The following is a 19897-nucleotide window of genomic DNA, read 5'->3' on the forward strand; positions in this document are numbered from 1 at the left end:
AGAATTTGTTCTTAACCATTTGAAGCTATGGGGGCGCTATGTCATTATTGGATAAAAAGACGTGCCCGTTTTAAGAGCAATATTTTGTCACGAAAAGATGCTCGACTATGCATGGAATTGACAGCCTTGGAAAGACAAAACTCTGACGTCTCCAAAACTGCAAAGATATTATCTGTGAGTGCCCCAGAACTAATGCTACAGGCGAAACCAAGATGCAACTTCTAACAGGAAATGAACAGGATTTTTGAAGCTGTGTTAACTAACGTCTCCTTATATGGCTGTGAATATGCTGGGAACGAGCTTATGCGCTCTGCCGTTCATCCAAGATGTCTGCAGCATTGTGGCGTATTTGTAGGCATATCATTGGAAGATTGGCCATAAGAGACTACATTTGCCAGGGGGCCGTCCGGTGTCTTTTGACTAAATTGGTGCGCAATTGTCAGTAAACACTCATTTTGCCATGGCATACAGACAGAGGAGCACACTTCCAGGAACGATACCACATTGAAGAGATATGTGAAAAACACCTTGAGGATTGGTTCTAAACAACGTTTGCCATGTTTCAGTCGATATTATGGAGTTAATTTGGAAAAAAGTTCGGCGTTTGGATAAATGAATTTTCGTTTTTTTTTGGTAGCCAAACGTGACGCACCAAACGGACCGATTTCCCCTGCACAAAAAAATCTTTCAGGAAAAACTGAACATTTGCTATCTAACTGAGAGTCTCCTCATTGAAAACATCCGAAGTTCTTCAAAGGTAAATTATTTATTGAATGTTTTTGCTGGTTTTTGTGAAAATGTGGCCTGCTAATGCTAACGCTAAATGCTAATGCTAAATGCTAACGCTAAATGCTAAATGCTAGTTTGCTATGGTAGAGAAGCATCTTTTTGAAAATCTGAGATGACAGTGTTGTTAACAAAAGGCTAAGCTTAGGAGCAAATAGATTCATTTCATTTCATTTGCGATTTTCATGAATAGTTAACGTTGCGTTATGGTAATGAGCTTGAGGCTGTAGTCACAATACCGGATCCGGGATGGCTCGACGCAAGAAGTTAACTGACTTGCCTAGTTAAATAGAGGTCAAACTTCTTAGGGCTGCAATCCCGTTAACTGGATCGATATGACAACAGCCAGTGAAAGTGCAGGGCGCCAAAATCAAAACAACAGAAATCTCATAATTAAAATTCCTCAAACATACCGTTTTAAAGGTAATCTTGTTGTTAATCCCACCACAGTGTCTGATTTCAAATAGGCATCACAAACGATTATGTTAGGTCACCACCAACTCACAGAAAAACCCAGCCATTTTTCCAGCCAAAGAGAGGAGTCACATAAAGCACAAATAGAGAGAAAATTCATTACTAACCTTTGATGATCTTCATCAGATGACACTCATAGGACTTCATGTTACACAATACATGTATGTTTTGTTTGATAAAGTTCATATTTATATAAAACAATCTCAGTATACATTGGCACGTTACATTCACTAGTTCCAAAAACATCTGGTGATATTGCAGAGAGCCACATCATTTTACAGAAATACTCATTATAAATGTTGATGAAAATACAATTGTTAGACATGGAAATATAGATATACCTCTCCTTAATGCAACCGCTGTGTCAGATTTCAAAAAAACTTTACGGAAAAAGAAAACCATGCAATAATCTGAGACTGCGCTCAGAAAAAAAATTAATGATCCGCCATGTTGGAAATAACATTATAAATATTCCCTTACCTTTGATGATCTTCATCAGAATGTACTCCCAGGAATCTTGATTTGATTTGTTCGATAATGTCATTATTTATGTCCAAGTAGCTACTTTTGTTCGGGCGTCAGGTCCAGCTGAACGTCGGACGAAAACTTCAAAAAGTTATATTACAGGTCGAAGAAACTTGTCAAACTAAGTTTAGAATCAATCTTTACGATGTTGTTATCATAAATCTTCAATATCGTTCCTACCAGAGAATTCCATTGTCTGTAGAAAAACCATGGAACGCAGGTCGCTATCATGTGAAATGCGCATGACCAGGACCTGGCTCTCTGCCAGACCACTGACTCAAACAGCTCTCATCCGGCCCCACATCACAGTGGAAGCCTCATTCAAGTTTCTAAAGACGGTTGACATCTAGTGGAAGCCTTAGGGAGTGCAACATAACCAAAATCCCACTGCGTATTCAATAGGTGCTGGGTTGAAAATCGACCAACCTCAGTTTTCCCACTTCCTGTTTGGATTTCTTCTCAGGTTTTTGCCTGCCATATGAGTTATGTTATACTCACAGACATCATTCAAACAGTTTTAGAAACTTCAGTGTTTTCTATCCAATACTAATAATAATATGCATATATTAGCAACTGGGACTGAGGAGCAGGCCGTTTACTCTGGGCACCTCTGGGCACCTTTTATCCAAGCTACTCAATACTGCCCCTGCAGCCATAAGAAGTTAAATAAAAAAAATGTCTTCTCAATTTTTTTGTTATTTACTTTTTTACAGCTTCGATGTTCTGGAGCCTGTTGTTGTTGTCATCAAAGAGCGTTCGGACTCAGTCGGGACCAGGTTTCAGCTGTTGCACAACAGTGACATCCTTCCTCCCATAGATGGTCTGCATGTATAAACACCACCTGGACTGGTGACAGCTAGATAAACTTTTGTGACGAAGAGGCTATGGACATCACATGCCCTGCAGCAAATTCAAGGGCAGAACAGAAACAGGCACTCCGAATATAGATTCCCTTGTTCATGTGTAGTTTGGACAGACCAGTTCATCACTGGGGGCGAGTTTCCAGTCATCAGCACTATCTCCAGTGCCTCCACGGACATTCACATGACTCTCTCCTAACACACACACCATCCATTGCTGCTACTGATTATTTTTTTTATCCTGCTGCTCAGCCACTTTACCCCTGATTGTTTACGTATAACTACCTCATCAATCACCAGTATAACTGATATTTTTATTGACAATATTTATTTTTGATATTGCTCTTATGCAAGTAAACATTTTGCTGTACTGTTTACACCTTCTGTGGAGACCCATCCACTTAGCAAGATGTAGCTGTGGTTATAGTATTTCTTCCACATGACCCATTCATTTAGACAAGTGTGTCTGGGTAAGCGTCATCTAATATTTATAAAATATTTTTTATCTGGACACTGTTTACCTGGAATATTTCCTTATTTTCGACTACTACTTTTACCACCTTTAATATTAATATTTACCACACTACGTGACATTTAGCACGACCTCACATGTGAATCCTTAAAGAGATGTGTGGGGGCTACGGCTGAAGAGGGTGTGAGCAATGCTGAAAGGGTGTAGACAAAAGAGCTCTCCAGTAGGTGTACCAAAACATTCAAGGGCCATTTTCTAAAAAAGTGGGGTTACAAGTTTAGCAACTTTCAAAGCAGAATTACTTTCCCATTGTTCCTCAAATGCAGTGTATGAAATACCATTTTGTAGCTCCAAGTCTCTACTTTTTTGTTTAGATTTTTTGGTTGAATTTGACCCCCTTTTTCTCCCCAATTTCGTGGTATCCAATTGTTAGTAGCTACTATCTTGTCTCATCGCTACAACTCCCGTACGGGCTCAGGAGAGACGAAGGTCGAAAGTCATGCGTCCTCCGAAACACAACCCAACCAAGCCGCACTGCTTCTTAACACAACGCGTATCCAACCCGGAAGCCAGCTGCACCAATGTGTCGGAGGAAACACCGTGCACCTGGCGACCTTGGTTAGCGTGCACTGCGCCCGGCCCGCCACAGGAGTAGCTGGTGCGCGATGAAACAAGGATATCCCTACCGGCCAAACCCTCCCTAACCCGGACGACGCTGCAGTACAGCGCCCTTAACCACTGCGCCACCCGGGAGACCGAGTCTCTACTTTTCAAAAATTTATAATTTTGCTGCATAAGACAGAATCAAGGCGGTCAGTCACATATGGGGTTATCCAGCAGTCTCCTGTCTGATGAGCTGAAGAGGATGCAGCCGCATGTTGTGGATGTGGTTCTGGATCCTGTTACAGCACATCCAAAGCTCATTTTGTCTGGCGATGGGAAAAGAGTGCAATATGTACAAAAAGCGCAGAACCACCCTTACAACCTGAAGAAGTGTCAAGGTGGTATTTCTGTCAGGGCAAAGGAGGGATTCTCAGGCAGATTCTACTGCAAGGTGTATTTGGACAGTTGCCAGTGGGTGGAATGTAGGCATGGCAAAAGAGTCCATCGATAGGGCCCATGGTGGACTGAACTCTGACGAAGGATTCTGGACTGTATGGTTGTCTTTTAAGACAGATTGCACACCCCCCATACCTCGTTCTCACTGAAGAGCAAGCCAGAGAATTTGAGGGGTTTTGTGGATTACGATGAGGGTCTCTAAGACCGCTGGCACTAAGACCGCACTCAATGAGCTGTATAAGGCCATAAGCAAACAAGACAATGCTCATCCAGAAGCGGTGCTCCTAGTGGGCCAGGGACTTTAATGCAGGCAAACTTAAATCCGTTTTGCCTAATATCTACCAGCTAATGTTACGTTCAACCAGAGGAAAAAAAAACTCTAGACCATCTTTACTCCACACACAGAGATGCATACAAACTCTTCCTCGCCCCCCATTTGGTATTTCTGACCATGATTATATCCTCCAGATTCCTGCTTACAAGCCAAAGCTAAAGTAGGAAGTGCCAATACTCGCTCAATACGATGTTATGTTACAGGACTGTTTTGCTAGCCCTGTTTGGAATATGTTCCGAAATTCATCCAATGGCACTGAGGAATATACCACCTCAGTCACCGGCTTCATCAATAAGCGCATCGATGACATCGTCCCCACAGTGACCGTACATATCCCAACGAGAAGCCATGGATTACAGGCAACATCCGCAATGAGCTAAAGGCTAGAGCTTTCGCTTTCAAGGAGCGGGACACTAATCCAGTCGCTTATAAGAAATTCTGCTACGCAGAATTCGTCTCAGACGAACCATCAAACAGGCAAAGCGTCAATACAGGACTAAGATTGAATCCTACTACACCGGCTCTGACACTTGTCGGATGTGGCAGGAATTGTAAACTATTACGGACTACAAAGGGAAACCCAGCCGCGAGCTGGCCAGTAACGCAAGCCTACCAGAAGAGCTAAACGCCTTTTATGCTTGCTTTGAGTAACACTGAAGCATGCATGAGAGCACCAGCTTTTCCAGACGACTGTGATTTCACGCTCTCCATAGCCGATGTGAGCAAGACCTTTAAACAGGTTCATTAGGCAGCGGGCCAGATGGATTCTGTAATACCTACATGTTTCAAGCAGACCACCATAGTCCCTGTGCCCAAGAAAACAAATGTAACCTGCCTAAATGACTACCGCCCCGTAGCACTCAAGTCAGTATCCATGAAGTGCTTTGAAAGGCTTGTCATGGCTCACATCAACACCATCATCACGGAAACCCTAGACCCACTCCAGTTTGCATACCGCCCCAACAGATCCACAGATGACTCAATCTCAATAGCACTGCACACTGCCCTTTCCCACCTGGACAAAAGGAACACCTATGTGAGAATTCTGTTCATTGACTACAGCTCAGCATTCAACACCTCCCTCTGCAACTGGATCCTGGACTTCCTGATGGGCTGGCCCCAGGCGGTAAGGGTAGGCAATAACACATCTGCCACACCGATCCTCAACATGGGGCCTCCTCAAGGGTGCGTGCTTAGTCCCCTCCTGTACTCCCTGTTCACCCACAACTGCGTAGCTAAACATGACTCCAACACCATCATTAAGTTTGCTGATGACACAAAGGTGGTTGGCGATGAGACAGCCTATAGGGAGGAGGTCAGAGTCCTGGCAGTGTGCTGCCAGGATAACAACCTCTCCCTCAACGTGAGCAAGACAAAGGAGATGGTCGTGGACTACAGGAAAAGGAGGGCCAAACACGCCCCCATTCACATCGACGGGGCTGTAGTGGAGTGGGTCGAAAGTTTAAAGTGCCTTGGTGTCCACATCACCAACAAACTATCATAGTCCAAACACACCAAGAAAGTCGTGAAGAGGTCACAACAACACATTTTCCCCCTCAGGAGACTAAAAAGACTTGGCATGGGTCCGCAGATCCTCAAAAAGTTCTACAGCTGCACCATCGAAAGCATCCTGATCGGCTGCATCACCGCCTGGTATGGCAACTATCAGCATCTGACCGTAAGGCGCTACAGAGGCTAATGCGTACAGCCCAGTACATCACTGGGGCCAAGCTTCCTGCCATTCAGGACCTATATACTAGGCGGTGTCAGAGGAAGGTCCAAAAAATTGTCATAGACTGCTTTCTCTGTGACCGCATGGCAAGCAGAACCCGGAGTGCCAAGTCTAGGTCCAAAAGGCTTCTTACCATCTTCTACCTGCATGCCAGAAGACTGCTGAACAATTAATCAAATGGCCCCCCGGCCTATTTACATCCCCCCTTCCCTCCCCTTTCTTTTTACACTGCTGCTACTCGCTGTTTATTATTTATGCATTGTCACTTTACCCCTACCTACAAGTACAAATTACCTCAACTTACCTGTAACATTGACCCCCTGTTTATAGGCTCGTTATTGTTATTTTTTAACTTATTTTTAACTTTAATTTATTTCGTAGATATTTTCTTAACTCTATTTCTTGAACTGCATTGTTGGTTAAGGGCTTGTAAGTAAGCATTTCACGGTAAGGTCTACATTGCATTTGTTGCATTTGGTTCATGTGATAAATACAATTTGATTTGATTTGATACCCAGTCTACTATTTCACTGGCTGCAACTTCAACGATCAACTCTATCCATAATTGAACCCCTTTGATGATTATGATGGCACGAACCCAGTCCCATTGGTCATCACCCCTGTTAACCAGACACCCTGAGGGAGACATCCTGACAGCGCTAAGCCATGTAAGATCAAACAAACAATTGTAAAATAGTTTAAAATACTAATTAACAGTAACTTACAATAGGGCTTACCCAGGAAAAAAATATACCATGGGTATGACAAAAATGTGTATTTTTACTGCCCCAATTACATTGGTAAACAGTTTATAAGAGCAATAATGCACCTCGGGGTTTTGTGATATATGGCCAATATACCACGGCTAAGGGCTGTGTCCAGGTACTCCGCGTTGTGTCGTGCCAGGAACTGCCATTAGCCGTGGTATATTAGCCATATACCACACCTCCTCAGGCCTTATTGCTTAAATGTACACTATAAACAATCAATGCCTTCTCATGTAAATCGTCAAAATATACATAACTTTATTACCTTCATCAGTCTGCTTATATTTCATTCACGTTTTTATTTAATCTGATTTTGACATTACTTCACTCTTTTCATTTAACTGAATTAACTGTTCAGTCTATTGATACACAACAACCTTTCGGAAGGGATGTGAGAGAGAGAGAGAGAAAGTGAGAGAGTGTGTGTGAGTGTGGGTGCGTGCGTGGCATAAAGATGTCAGGGGACAGATTTGAACAAAGAAAACTGATATCTGTTGGCTCGTCTGTCACTGTCATTGCCTGCCTGTCAACTGATGACTTGCCCTGAAAGACAGATCAGCTGGGGAAAATATGACATTGATTTAAACCAAATAAGATATATCCCTTGTCTTCTCCTTCTACCTCTCTCTAATAATAATAATTAATAATGGGGGGGGCAGGGGACACACACCCACTGCCAGGACATCCAACAAATGAAAGAGAGAATCTTTCTGCCATTATTTTGATGGGATGTTGCATAGAAACAGCGTAAAATAACTATGACAAAGGTGTTTGAAAAATATAGAGCTGTTAAAACTTGTTAGAGAAGCTGTTCCGCTTTGGGGATCAAATCAGCGGTAATTTCAAGTGCGCCACGTATAGTTTTTGATAAAACTCAAACTTTAATTAAAATTGACATACAATATACTGAATTAAAGCTACACTCGTTGTGAATCTATTCACCAAGTCAGATTTGTAAAATGCTTTTCGGGGAAAGCATGAGAAGCTATTATCTGATACCATCCACCCTACAAAAATACTGCAACGTCACCCAACGACAGATTTTGCGTTAGCGTCGCAAACGAAAAGGCTGAAATAAAATATAAAGCATTCATTACCTTTGACGAGCTTCTTTCTTGGCACTCCTAGATGTCCCATAAACATCATTTAGGGTCTTTTTTCGATTAAATCGGTCCATATATAGCCTAGATATCGAACTCGGAATACTGCGAGTAAAGAAAGAAAAATTAGCATTTCATAACGTAACGTCGTTTTTTAAAAATCAAAAAGTCGACGATAAACTTTCACAAAACACTTCGAAATACTTTTCTAATGCAACTTTACGTATTAGTACACGTTAATAAGCGATAAATGGATCAGGAAACGATGTTAAAATCTTTATCTTGTCGGTGTAGAAAAACATGTCTGACCAGAGGTCGACCAAAAATCCGGGCGGAGTCATCAGGGAAGATGTTCCCTTGTTTGGGCTAGACCAAGAATCAATTGCGAATCAAATGACATGACTCTAGACAACCTGTGGCAGCTGGAGGCAGTGTAAACTCGGCTCTATTTAATTCGATTCACTTTGAACAATGGCCTGTAGTGGCGGAAGGATATATTTTTCCATTTTCAGAGAACAGATTTTCATGCACTTTTCGATGAAACGCCCGTTCTGTAAATGACACAGGTGTGATTTAAACAGTTTTGGAAACGTCTGAGTGTTTTCTATCCACACACTAACCATATGAATGTACTATATTCCTGTCATGAATAGCAGGGCGCTGAAATGTTGCGCGATTTTTAACAAAAAGCTGCGAAAATCTGCATGAATTCTGAACATCCATAAGAGGTTTTAAAGATCAAAGAGCAAGTGCTGGCTTAGGGCCGGTCTGCGAAACTCCAATCCTTGAGGGTAGCAGGGTCTAGTTGTTGCATTTCCTGCCCCTTTAAGAGCAGGAAACACAGAGAGCATGGAGGGAAAGAGAGAGAAAGGGAAATGGAAGGGAAGTAGGGAAAGAGTTAAGGAGGAGCTGTGTGACATCACTTTGCTGAAGTGAAAGTAAATGAGAGAAGCAGAGGACTGCACAATCTTTCTCTTGCTCTTCACAAAACATTCTACACAGCTGCACAGAGACACCATTTTGTCGTAAAAGAAGAAAAGTACATATATAATCAGGTAAGGAGAGAGAGAGAGAGAATTTGTACAAGAAGACATTAATTGTAAGAAACCATACAATCTAAGTAAATGTATTGTAGTGACTTTGAATAGCAAGGGATAAATCCTGTCTTGTGTTTATTTCAATCATGTAGTCAAGTGAATGGCAGCATTAGTGAAAGATTGTGGCGTGGACAGGTATCAAGTAAGGACTGTTCTTAGTAAACACAGCTATAAAAGATGAATAAGTTCAGGAAGTCCTTTAATATTTATTTTGTGTTCCAGATATGGCGTCCTCAAACATTTTGCTGCCAGAGGAGCAGTTCCAGTGCTCTATCTGTCTGGAGGTTCTCACTGATCCGATCACCACTCCATGTGGACACAACTTCTGCCAGGCCTGTATCAGCGGGTACTGGAAAAGCACTGAACACTGCCAGTGTCCAATGTGTAAGGAGACCTTTGACAGAAAGCCTAAGCTCAAAATCAACACAACACTCCGAGAGGTTGTGAATCATTTTAAGGGGATACAAGTCAGAGACAGAGATGAGTCCCCTGCTGCGCCTGGAGAAGTGGCCTGTGATGTCTGCACTGTGACGAAGCTCAAGGCCCTGAAGTCATGCATGGAGTGTCTGACCTCTTTCTGTGAGACTCATCTGCAGCCTCATCAGATAGCCCCAGCCCTGAAGAGACACAAGCTGATCAACCCTGTGGAGAACCTGGAAGACAGGATGTGCAAGAAGCACAAGAAACCCCTGGAGCTGTTCTGTAGGACTGAACAAATGTGTGTGTGTCAGTTCTGCACTGTGACAGACCACAAGGGTCATCACACCGTCACTCTGAAGAAGGAGTTCGGAGAGAAGAAAGCTGAGTTGGGAAGGACAAAGAGTCAAATGCAGCAGATGATCCAGAAGTGCCTACAGAAGGTTAAAGAGATCAAACACTCAGCGGAGCTCAGTAACAGAGATGCAGAGAGAGAGAGAGAAGAAAGCGAACAGGTCTTCACCACTCTAGTCCGCTCCATGCAGAGAAGCCAGGCTGAGGTGTCTAAGATGATTGGAGAGAAGCAGAAAGCAACCATGCGGCAGGCTGAGAGCCTCATTAAAGAGCTGGAGCAGGAAATCACTGAGCTACAGAGGAGATGCTCAGAGCTGGATCAGCTCTCACACACTAAGGATCATCTCCACCTCCTCCAAAGCTCGCCATCCCTGTGCCCCCCTACATCTACCAAGGACTGGCCTGATGTCAGTATAACCCAGAACGAGAGTAAGTGGAATGTGCAGAAAGACATATCCCAGCTGGATAAAAAGGTGAGGAGAGCACTTTCTGAACTTGAGGAGAAATTGAATAATGTATTGGAGAAGTCAAAGGGTGATGACCTGAAGAGGATGCAGCAGTATGCAGTGGATGTCACTATGGACCCTGATACAGCACATCCCCTTATCATTGTATCTGGCAATGGGAAACTAGTGAGAACAGGTCACTTTGAACAGAACCACTTCTACAACCTAAAGAGGTTTAGAAGTCGTGTGGCTGTTTTGGCAAAGGAGGGCTTCTCCTCGGGGAGATTCTACTATGAGGTGCAGGTGAAGGGGAAGACTGGGTGGAATGTAGGAGTGGCCAAAGAGTCGATTAATAGAAAGATAGGTGGATTATACCCAGAGCAAGGATTCTGGACCGTGTGGTTGTCTTTTCAGGTTGACTATGAGGCCTGCACAGACCCCCATACCCCCCTCTCACTGAAGAGCAAGCCGGAGAAATTGGGGGTGTTTGTGGATTATGAGGAGGGTCAAGTCTCCTTCTATGACGTGGACACCAGGTCTCATATCTTCTCTTTCACCGGCTGCACCTTCACAGAGAAGCTCTATCCATACTTGAACCCCTTTGATGATTATGATGGCTCAAATTCAGCACCAATGATCATCACCCCTGTTAACCAGACACCCTGAGGGTGACATTGTGACGGTGCTAAAATGGGGGCATTTGTAATACTGATTCAAATGGTAATTTAAAGTAACCCATAACCTTTTAGGACACATACATGATATTTGTATTACTTTTATCAGACCTACTAACCTGCTTGTATTTAATACATTTTTGTCAGCTGACATTGTTTGACGGTGAAATGTATTAAAACCCGTCTGCAAAACACATTTTAAGTAAAGCTTTCATTGATTTGGATTTGGTTTCCTGATCTAATGGAAACACAGTGACCATTGTGAAACTGACTTATAGTGAACTCAGTAGGTGAGAACTAACCCCAATAGCAGAAATGTGTATTTGAGTATCTGGTATTAAAAGGTCCAATGCAGTTTTTATCTCAATATCAAATCATTTCTGGGTAACAATTAAGTACCTTACTATGATTATCAGTGGTGGGAGCAAATCACTGTTGTTCGAGTCACAAGCAAGTCTCAAGTCACAAGGTCAAGGTCTCAAGTCGAGTCCCAAGTAGAACAGGTCGAGTCTCGAGTCAAGTCCAAGTCAAGTAGAGTCACAAGTAGAACAGGTTAAGTCTCGATTCAAGTCCAAGCCGTGCATTCTAAGAACAAGTCAAGTAGAGTCACCAGCTTTTTGAAGTCAAGTCTCAAGTCAAGAAAACATATATATACAGTATACTGTATATCTTTGTCTATTTATTGAGGCTACCAGACAGCCCTTTTCATGATCTTATCCTAAACATATTTTGAATATATTTTAACAACAAATTCCCAATGCAAGTAAATTAATTAAATTATACATTTCAAGCAATTTCATACCAAAAGACCAGCAGGCCTATGCTAGTAGTTGTTGCTTTGTGCCACACTGCTGGTGAGCTTGCAAAGTAAACATTTAATATTCTTGATCACCAACATTTTTTGGAGTTGCATATCTTTATGGCAATCGTCTCTCCCTACAATTGGACATCAGCAATGTATTCACAGCAATGTATTCACAAGCTCAGTGGTTTTCAAAATGTTTGTAAAACAGCGTTTTACACCTGCATTTTGTGGAAAATGCAAAAACGCAGTTTTACAAAATGTTTGAGAACCGCTGTGCAGTTTTTTTTCTGTACAGCTATTGGATTGGGTGCAGCGCAAATGTCGAATAGTAGAGAGAGATGGTGGAGATGTTGTCAGCCAATATCAACTAGGGATATCAGGAGGTTGCAGGAGACGGATGGAAAGCATGGTCTGTCTTAGCTTTCAAAATCTCTAGACAGCATTCTGTCTTCACCATACAGTTCTCAGACATTAGCTTTGCCCACTACTGCCCCATGTGAACTACAATCCTGACCGTGTGTTTTAATAGTCATCACTTGCGATATGGCTTTCAAAACATATGGCCCTTATCTTCCAACAACAGGAAAAAAAACTTCAAATAAAATGACTTGTCCTGAAAGATCCATACAGCTATGGGTACAGATCCATTCAGCTATGGGCACAGATCCATACAGCTATGGGCACAGATACATACAGCTATGGGTACAGATCCATTCAGCTATGGGCACAGATCCATACAGCTATGGGCACAGATACATACAGCTATGGGCACAGATACATACAGCTATGGGCACAGATCCATACAGCTATGGGCACAGATCCATACAGCTATGGGCACAGATCCATACAGCTATGGGCACAGATCCATACAGCTATGGACACAGATCCACACAGCTATGGGCACAGATCCATACAGCTATGGGTGCTTCCATCTGATGAAACTACACTTCCGCTACACAGGAATGCGGAGCAAGCTAGATAGCTAATTAGCACAGCTATCAGATATATAGCCAGTAGCCACCAACACTAGAACTATCTGAAATATGAAAATGATCAATGAAATCGCCAGGCCGCCTAATGTTATTGTTCTGGCAAAGATGCGTTCATAGTAGATTGCTAAACTGTATACAGTATATGGATAACTTTTGCATAGATAATATAAACGCAGGCTTAATCTGTTTTTACCAGGCAAAACTGGAGAAAATTAAACAAGTGCTATCTGGATATGTGCCCGCTTTTGCACGCTAATGCTGATGACTGGTCAACAATCAAGACCCACAACTTCTTGGTTCTAAAGCACAGATTAGATGTTTTTTAGACAATCATTTGGTGCAATAACGTAGGCCTATGTTAGAACCCAGATCAAATAGGAAAAGGTATAAATATAAAATACAAATAGTATATGTAGACAATAAAAGTATGACAAATATGTATTTTTCCCATTCAGTTTCATACTCTCGACCCCCAGAACCTTCTCCACTTTGAGAACCACTGAGCTAGCTTACATGACCTGTCTTGATTGACAGTTTGCTGGTCCAATGAGAGGGCAGAGAGTGCGCATCACTAGGCAAATCTGTTGCACTTTTCTTCTTTTTTTTTGCAAGTGCGAGGTTGCTTGTGTCTACGGTCTCTGGCTGTGTAGAGAGTAATCCAGGGAGACACTGTGCCAGAAAATGACAAAACATTACAAAACCTGGCCAGATCATTTCAAGTCATCAGTCTCAAGTCAAAGTTGAGTCCGGAGTCTTGAGGCTCCAAGTCAAGTCTCAAGAAATGTAATTTTCTTTCAAGTCAAGTCTCAAGTCATCAAATGTGTGACTCAAGTCAGACTTGAGTCCAAGTCATATGACTTGAATCCAAACCTCTGGTGATTTTTTAAAATTAAAATGGTCCAAAATATTTAAAAAATAGCTTCTTAGCAAAGAGTAATTTCTTAAGCAAGAATTTAGCTAGGACTGTCTTGGAGTGGTCTGAGTGGGGAGGGGAAAACTGAAAACAAGCTGTTTTTGGAACTCTCTATCTTATAGGTCGGTTTCAATAAAACGTCACAATACGTTCGATTTGCTTCGCTAAAACCACTGACAACTATGTGCCGTTTTCAAGGGATTATGAAATACAGTTGCAAGAAAAAGTATGTGAACCCTTTGGAATTACCTGGATTTCTGCATAAATTGGTCCAAAAAATGTGATCTGATCTTCCTCTAAGTCACAACAAATAGACAAACACAGTGGCTTAAACTAATAACACACAAATGATTGTATTTTTCTTGTCTATATTGAATACATAATTTAAACATTCACAGTGTAGGTTTGAAAAAGTACGTGAACCCCTAGGCTAATGAATTCTCCAAAAGATAATTGGAGTCAGGAGTCCGCTAACCTGGAATCCAATCAATGAGACGAGATTGGAGATGTTGGTTAGAGCTGCCATGCAGTATAAAAAACACTCACAAAATGTGAGTTTGCTATTCACATGAAGCATTGTCTGATGTGAACCATGCCTCATACAAAAGAGATCTCAGAAGACCTAAGATTAAGAATTGTTGACTTGCATAAAGCTGGAAATGGTTACAAAAGTATCTCTAAAACCCTTGATGTTCATCAGTCCACGGTAAGACAAATTGTCTATACTATAAATGGAGAAAGTTCAGCACTGTTGCTACTCTCCCTAGGAGTGACCATCCTGCAAAGATGACTGCAAGAGCACAGTGCAGAATGATCAATGAGGTAAAGAAGAATCCAAGCGTGTCAGCTAAAGACTTACAGAAATCTCTGGAACAAGCTAACATCTCTGTTGACGAGTCTATGATACGTAAAACACTAAAGAAGAATAGTGTTCATGGGAGGACATCAAGGAAGAAGCCACTGCTGTCCAAAAAAAACCTTGCTGCACGTCTGAAGATTGCAAAAGAGCACTTGGATGTCCACAGTGCTACTGGAAAAACATTCTGTGGACAGATGAAACTAAGGTTGAGTTGTTTGGAAGGAACACACAACACTATGTGTGGAGAAAAAAAGGATCCAAAACTCCACCCCACCAAAACAAGCAGAGATTTCAGGTGGTCTTTTCAAACAGCTCTTACACTAAAAGGGCATTATCAGAATTTCCAGAATTTCACAGTATTATTACAACCCCATAGTGTGGATATATCTCACAGGGGTTTATATCAGATGGTGCCGGAGGGGATGGCTGTTGTTTTATGGGCTCTTAACCAAGAGTCCATGCTATTTTTTTTTATTTTTAAATTGTTTGTAACTTATTTTGTAGATAATGTTGCTGCTACCGTTTCTTATGACCGAAAAGAGCTTCTGGACATCAGAACAGCAATTACTCACCTTGAATTGGACCAATAATTTATCTTTAACGAGTCGAACGAGAGCGATTTACTCCAGACACCCGAACAGGCCCTCATCCTAGTCATTCGCAGGAGAAAGAGACAGAAGTTTCGTGGAAGGAGAACAGGGTTCCTTGTAAGGATCCGGCGACGAGTGGCTAATTTGCCTTTGCCATCGGTATTATTGGCCAACGTACAATAGCTGGATAATAAAGTGGACGAACTAAAAGCACGTATATCCTACCAACGGGAAAATTGTCCCTGTGTATAGCCTCGCTATTGTTATTTTACTGCTACTCATTCTTTATTTGTTACTTTTATCTCTTATTTATTTTATTTTTTTCTTAACTGCATTGTTGGTAAGTAAGCATTTCACTGTAAGGTTGTATTCGGTGCATGTGACAAATAATTAATTTGATTAGATTTTTGACTGCAGTGGCCTTTTAAAATACTTTTTTTCTGTGTACTTGAGTATTTTCACATACACAAGCCAAAACATGTACTTGTATTTTAGTATTTTAATGGTTATTTGTAAAAAACATAGTAATTTTCAATTACTATTTTGAAATGAATGGGAGTGTAATTGAGCCAGTGTATTTTAAAATGCTTTCCAAGGGTATTTCCAAATACATTAAAATATCCAACTACTTATTTTTTCAAATAAAATATATCTGAATACTTACTTCAAATGTATGTAAAGTAATTGAGATATTTGAAATTGTATTTTAATCCAGGTCTGCCCAATAGTTACAGTATGCGGAGCACTAGAAGACAAGCAATCTTCCCAGGGACCCCTGCTATTTTACATTTCTAAACCACCTTAGATCCTTCATCTCCCCTCACCTCTTCACCCTTCACCGTTATACCTCTCACTTTTCTCCCTCTCTCTCCTCGATATTCTCCTCCATCTCTCCAATCTACCTTTCTCCCCTCATCAATCTTCCCTTCTCCAGTCTCCTCTATCTCCCTTCCGCCTCTCCCCTTCCCCTCCTAAACCTATCAGCAGAGTAACCAGCAACCTCTGGCACTACAGCAAACTACCAGGACATCCAGCAATGATGCAACAACCTTTGGAAAGGATGTCGGTTGGTTGGCTGGTGCTATTGGTGCGTGTGTATGAGAGAGTGTGCGTGGCATAAAGATGTCAGGGGACAGATTTTTATCAAAGAAAACTGGTATTTGGTGGCTAGACTGTCACTGCCTGACTGTCAGCTGATGACTGGGGAAAGTATGACATTAATATGATATATCACTTGTCTTCTCTCTCTCTCTGTGTCCAATCCTTCCTATGACTTTGGCCCCTCTCTAGTAGTCCTGGCAGAAAGGCTGGACTACTCCACTAACTGGTATAGAGGGACTCAATGTGGCCTTATCGCATAGACCACAACATTAAGAGGGGGGCAACTTTCTCTGTAACACCAATTGTATGGTAATACATAATATATATATATATATATATATATATATATATATATATATATATATTTCACCTTTATTTAACCAGGTAGGCCAGTTGAGAACTGCGACCTGGCCAAGATAAAGCAAAGCAATGCGACTCAGACAACAACACAGAGTTACACATGGAATAAACCAACATACAGTCAATAACACAATAGAAAAGTAATGGCAAATGAGGTAAGATAAGGGAAGTAAAGGCAATAAATAGGCCATGGTGGAGAAATAATTACAATTTAGCAATTGAACACTGGAATGGTAGATGTGCAGAGGATGAAAGTGCAAGTAGAGATACTGGGGTGCAAAGGAGCAATTTGCTGAGTAGAGTGTTGGAGGCTATTTTGTAAATGACATCGCCGAAGTCAAGGATCGGTAGGATAGTCAGTTTTACGAGGGTATGTTTGGCAGCATTAGTGAAGGATGCTTTGTTGCGAAATAGGAATCCAATTCTAGATTTAATTTTGGATTGGACATGCTTAATGTGAGTCTGGAAGGAGAGTGTACAGTCTAACCAGACACCTAGGTATTTGTAGTTGTCCACATATTCTAAGTCAGAACCGTCCAGAGTAGTGATGCTGGACGGGCGGGCACGTGCGGGCAGCGATCTGTTGAAGAGCGTACATTTAGTTTTACTAGCATTTAAGAGCAGTTGGAGGCCATGGAAGGAGAGTTGTATGGCATTGAAGCTCGTCTGGAGGTTAGTTAACTTCTCTAGGGTAGGGGGCAGCATTTGGAATTTTGGATGAAAAGCGTGCCCAAATTAAACTGACTTCTACTCAGGCCCAAACGATAGTATGTGCATATAATTGGTAGATGCATATAATTGGTAGATTTGGATAGAAAACACTCTTCCAACACTGTTAAAATAGTGTATGTGAGTATAACAGAACTGATTTGGCAGCCGAAAACCTGAGAAAAATTCAGTCAGGAAGAAAGATTTTTTTGTTGTTGTTAAAGTTTTCTATTCAATGCCATTACAGTATCCATTGACTTAGGACTCAAATTGCAGTTCCTATGCCTTCCACTAGATGTCAACAGTCTTTAGAAATGGTTTCAGGCTTGTATTCTGAAAAAATGAGGGAGTAAGAGAAGTCTGAATGAGTGGACCCTGCCGTGTCACAGAGCTTTTTCATGAGCGCGACCGAGAGAGAGCCTTTCTTGTTTACCTTTTATATTGACAACGTTATTGTCTGGTTGAAATATTATCGATTATTTAGGCTAAAAACAACCCGAGGATTGATTATGAACATCGTTTGAAATGTTTCTACGAACTTTACGAATACTATTCGTAACGGAGGTTTTTGGATATAAAGAGACGTTATCGAACAAAAGTATAATTTATTGAATAAATGAATGTCTTCTGAGTGCAACCATATGAAGAGCATCAAAGGTAAGTGATTCATTTGATCTCTATTTCTGACTTGTGTAACTCTTCTACTTGGCTGGTTACTGTTTGTAATGATTTGTCTGCTGGGCTATGTTCTCAAATAATCGTAAGGTATGCTTTCGCCGTAAAGCATTTTTAAATCTGAGACCGTGGCTGGATTCACAAGAAGTTAATCTTTAAACCTATGTAAAATAGTTGTATCTTTTTAATATTATTGTAATGAGTATTTCTGTATTTGAATTTGGCGCACTGCAATCTCACTGGACGTTGGCCAGGTGGGACACTAGCGTCCCACATATCCTAGAGAGGTTAACACAGTGTCAGAATGGTGTCGGCTGCGTAGAGGTGTGGATCAGAGAATCACCAGCAGCAAGAGCGACATCATTGATGTAAACAGAGAAAAGAGACGGCCCGAGAATTGAACCCTGTGGCACCCCCATAGAGACTGCCAGAGGTCCGGACAACAGGCCCTCCGATTTGACACACTGAACTCTGTCTGAGAAGTAGTTGGTGAACCAGGCGAGGCAGTCATTTGAGAAACCAAGGCTGTTGAGTCTGCCGATAAGAATGTGGTGATTGACAGAGTCGAAAGCCTTGGCCAGGTCGATGTATACAGCTGCACAGTATTGTCTCTTATCGATGGCGGTTATGATATCGTTTAGGACCTTGAGCGTGGCTGAGGTGCACCCATGACCAGCTTCGAAAGCAGACTGCATAGCGGAGAAGGTACGGTGGGATTCGAAATGGTCGGTGATCTGTTTGTTAACTTGTCTTTCGAAGACCTTTATAGAAAGGCAGGGTAGGATAGATATAGGTTTGTAACAGTTTGGGTCTAGAGTGTCTCCCCCTTTGAAGAGGGGGATGACCGCGGCAGCTTTCCAATCTTTGGGGATCTCAGACGATACGAAAGAGAGGTTGAACAGGCTAGTAATAGGGGTTGCAACAATAATAATAATTTTAGAATGAGAGGGTCCAGACTGTCTAGCCTGGCTGATTTGTAGGGGTCCAGATTTTGCAGCACTTTCAGAACATCAGCTATCTGGATTTGGGTGAAGGAGAAATGGGGAGGCTTGGGCAAGTTGCCTTGGGGGGCGCAGGGCTGTTGACCGGGGTAGGGGTAGCCAGGTGGAAAGCATGGCCAGCCATAGAAAAATGCTTATTGAAGTTCTCAATTATCGTTGATTTATCGGCGGTGACAGTGTTTCCTAGCCTCAGTGCAGTGGGCAGCTGGGAGGAGGTGCTCTTATTCTCCATGGACTTTACAGGGGTCCCAGAACTTTTTGGAGTTTGTGCTACAGGATGCAAATTTCTGTTTGAAAAAGCTAGCCTTTGCTTTCCTAACTGCCTGTGTATATTGGTTCCTAACTTCCCTGAAAAGTTGCATATCGCGGGGGCTATTTGATGCTAATGCAGTACGCCACAGGATGTTTTGTGCTGGTCAAGGGCAGTCAGGTCTGGAGTTAATCAAGGGCTATATCTGTTCCTGGTTCTACATTTTTGAATGGGGTATGCTTATTTAAGATGGTGAGGAAAACACTTTAAAGAATAAGCAGGCATCCTCTACCGACAGAATGAGGTCATTATCCTTCCAGGATACCCGGGCTAGGTCGATTAGAAAGACTTGCTAGCTGAAGTGTTTTAGGGATTATTTGACAGTGAGGAGGGGTGGTCGTTTGACCGCAGTCCCATTACGGACGCAGGCAATGAGGGAGTGATCGCTGAGATCCTGGTTGAAGACAGCAGGGGGTGCCCGTGTTTACAGATTTGGGCTTGTACCTGGTAGGTTCATTGATCATTTGTGTGAGATTCAGAGCAGGT

General features: G+C 42.0%; 2 protein-coding genes across 3 annotated transcripts in view; one reads left to right on the top strand and one right to left on the bottom strand.

Moving 5' to 3' along the window:
- neto1l (neuropilin (NRP) and tolloid (TLL)-like 1, like) overlaps nt 1–19897 on the bottom strand; it is a 179512-nt gene that overhangs the window by 50811 nt on the left and 108804 nt on the right. The gene's annotated exons all lie outside the window — the stretch shown is intronic.
- Nucleotides 9042–11293, top strand: LOC115105029 (zinc finger protein RFP-like). The gene is made up of 2 exons (XM_029626559.2): nt 9042–9164; nt 9429–11293. The coding sequence occupies exon 2, from the start codon at nt 9431–9433 to the stop codon at nt 11087–11089; it is 1659 nt and encodes a 552-aa protein (XP_029482419.1). The 5' UTR covers nt 9042–9164; nt 9429–9430; the 3' UTR covers nt 11090–11293.

Source organism: Oncorhynchus nerka, linkage group LG22, assembly GCF_034236695.1.
Source record: "Oncorhynchus nerka isolate Pitt River linkage group LG22, Oner_Uvic_2.0, whole genome shotgun sequence".
Lineage (NCBI taxonomy): Eukaryota > Metazoa > Chordata > Actinopteri > Salmoniformes > Salmonidae > Oncorhynchus > Oncorhynchus nerka.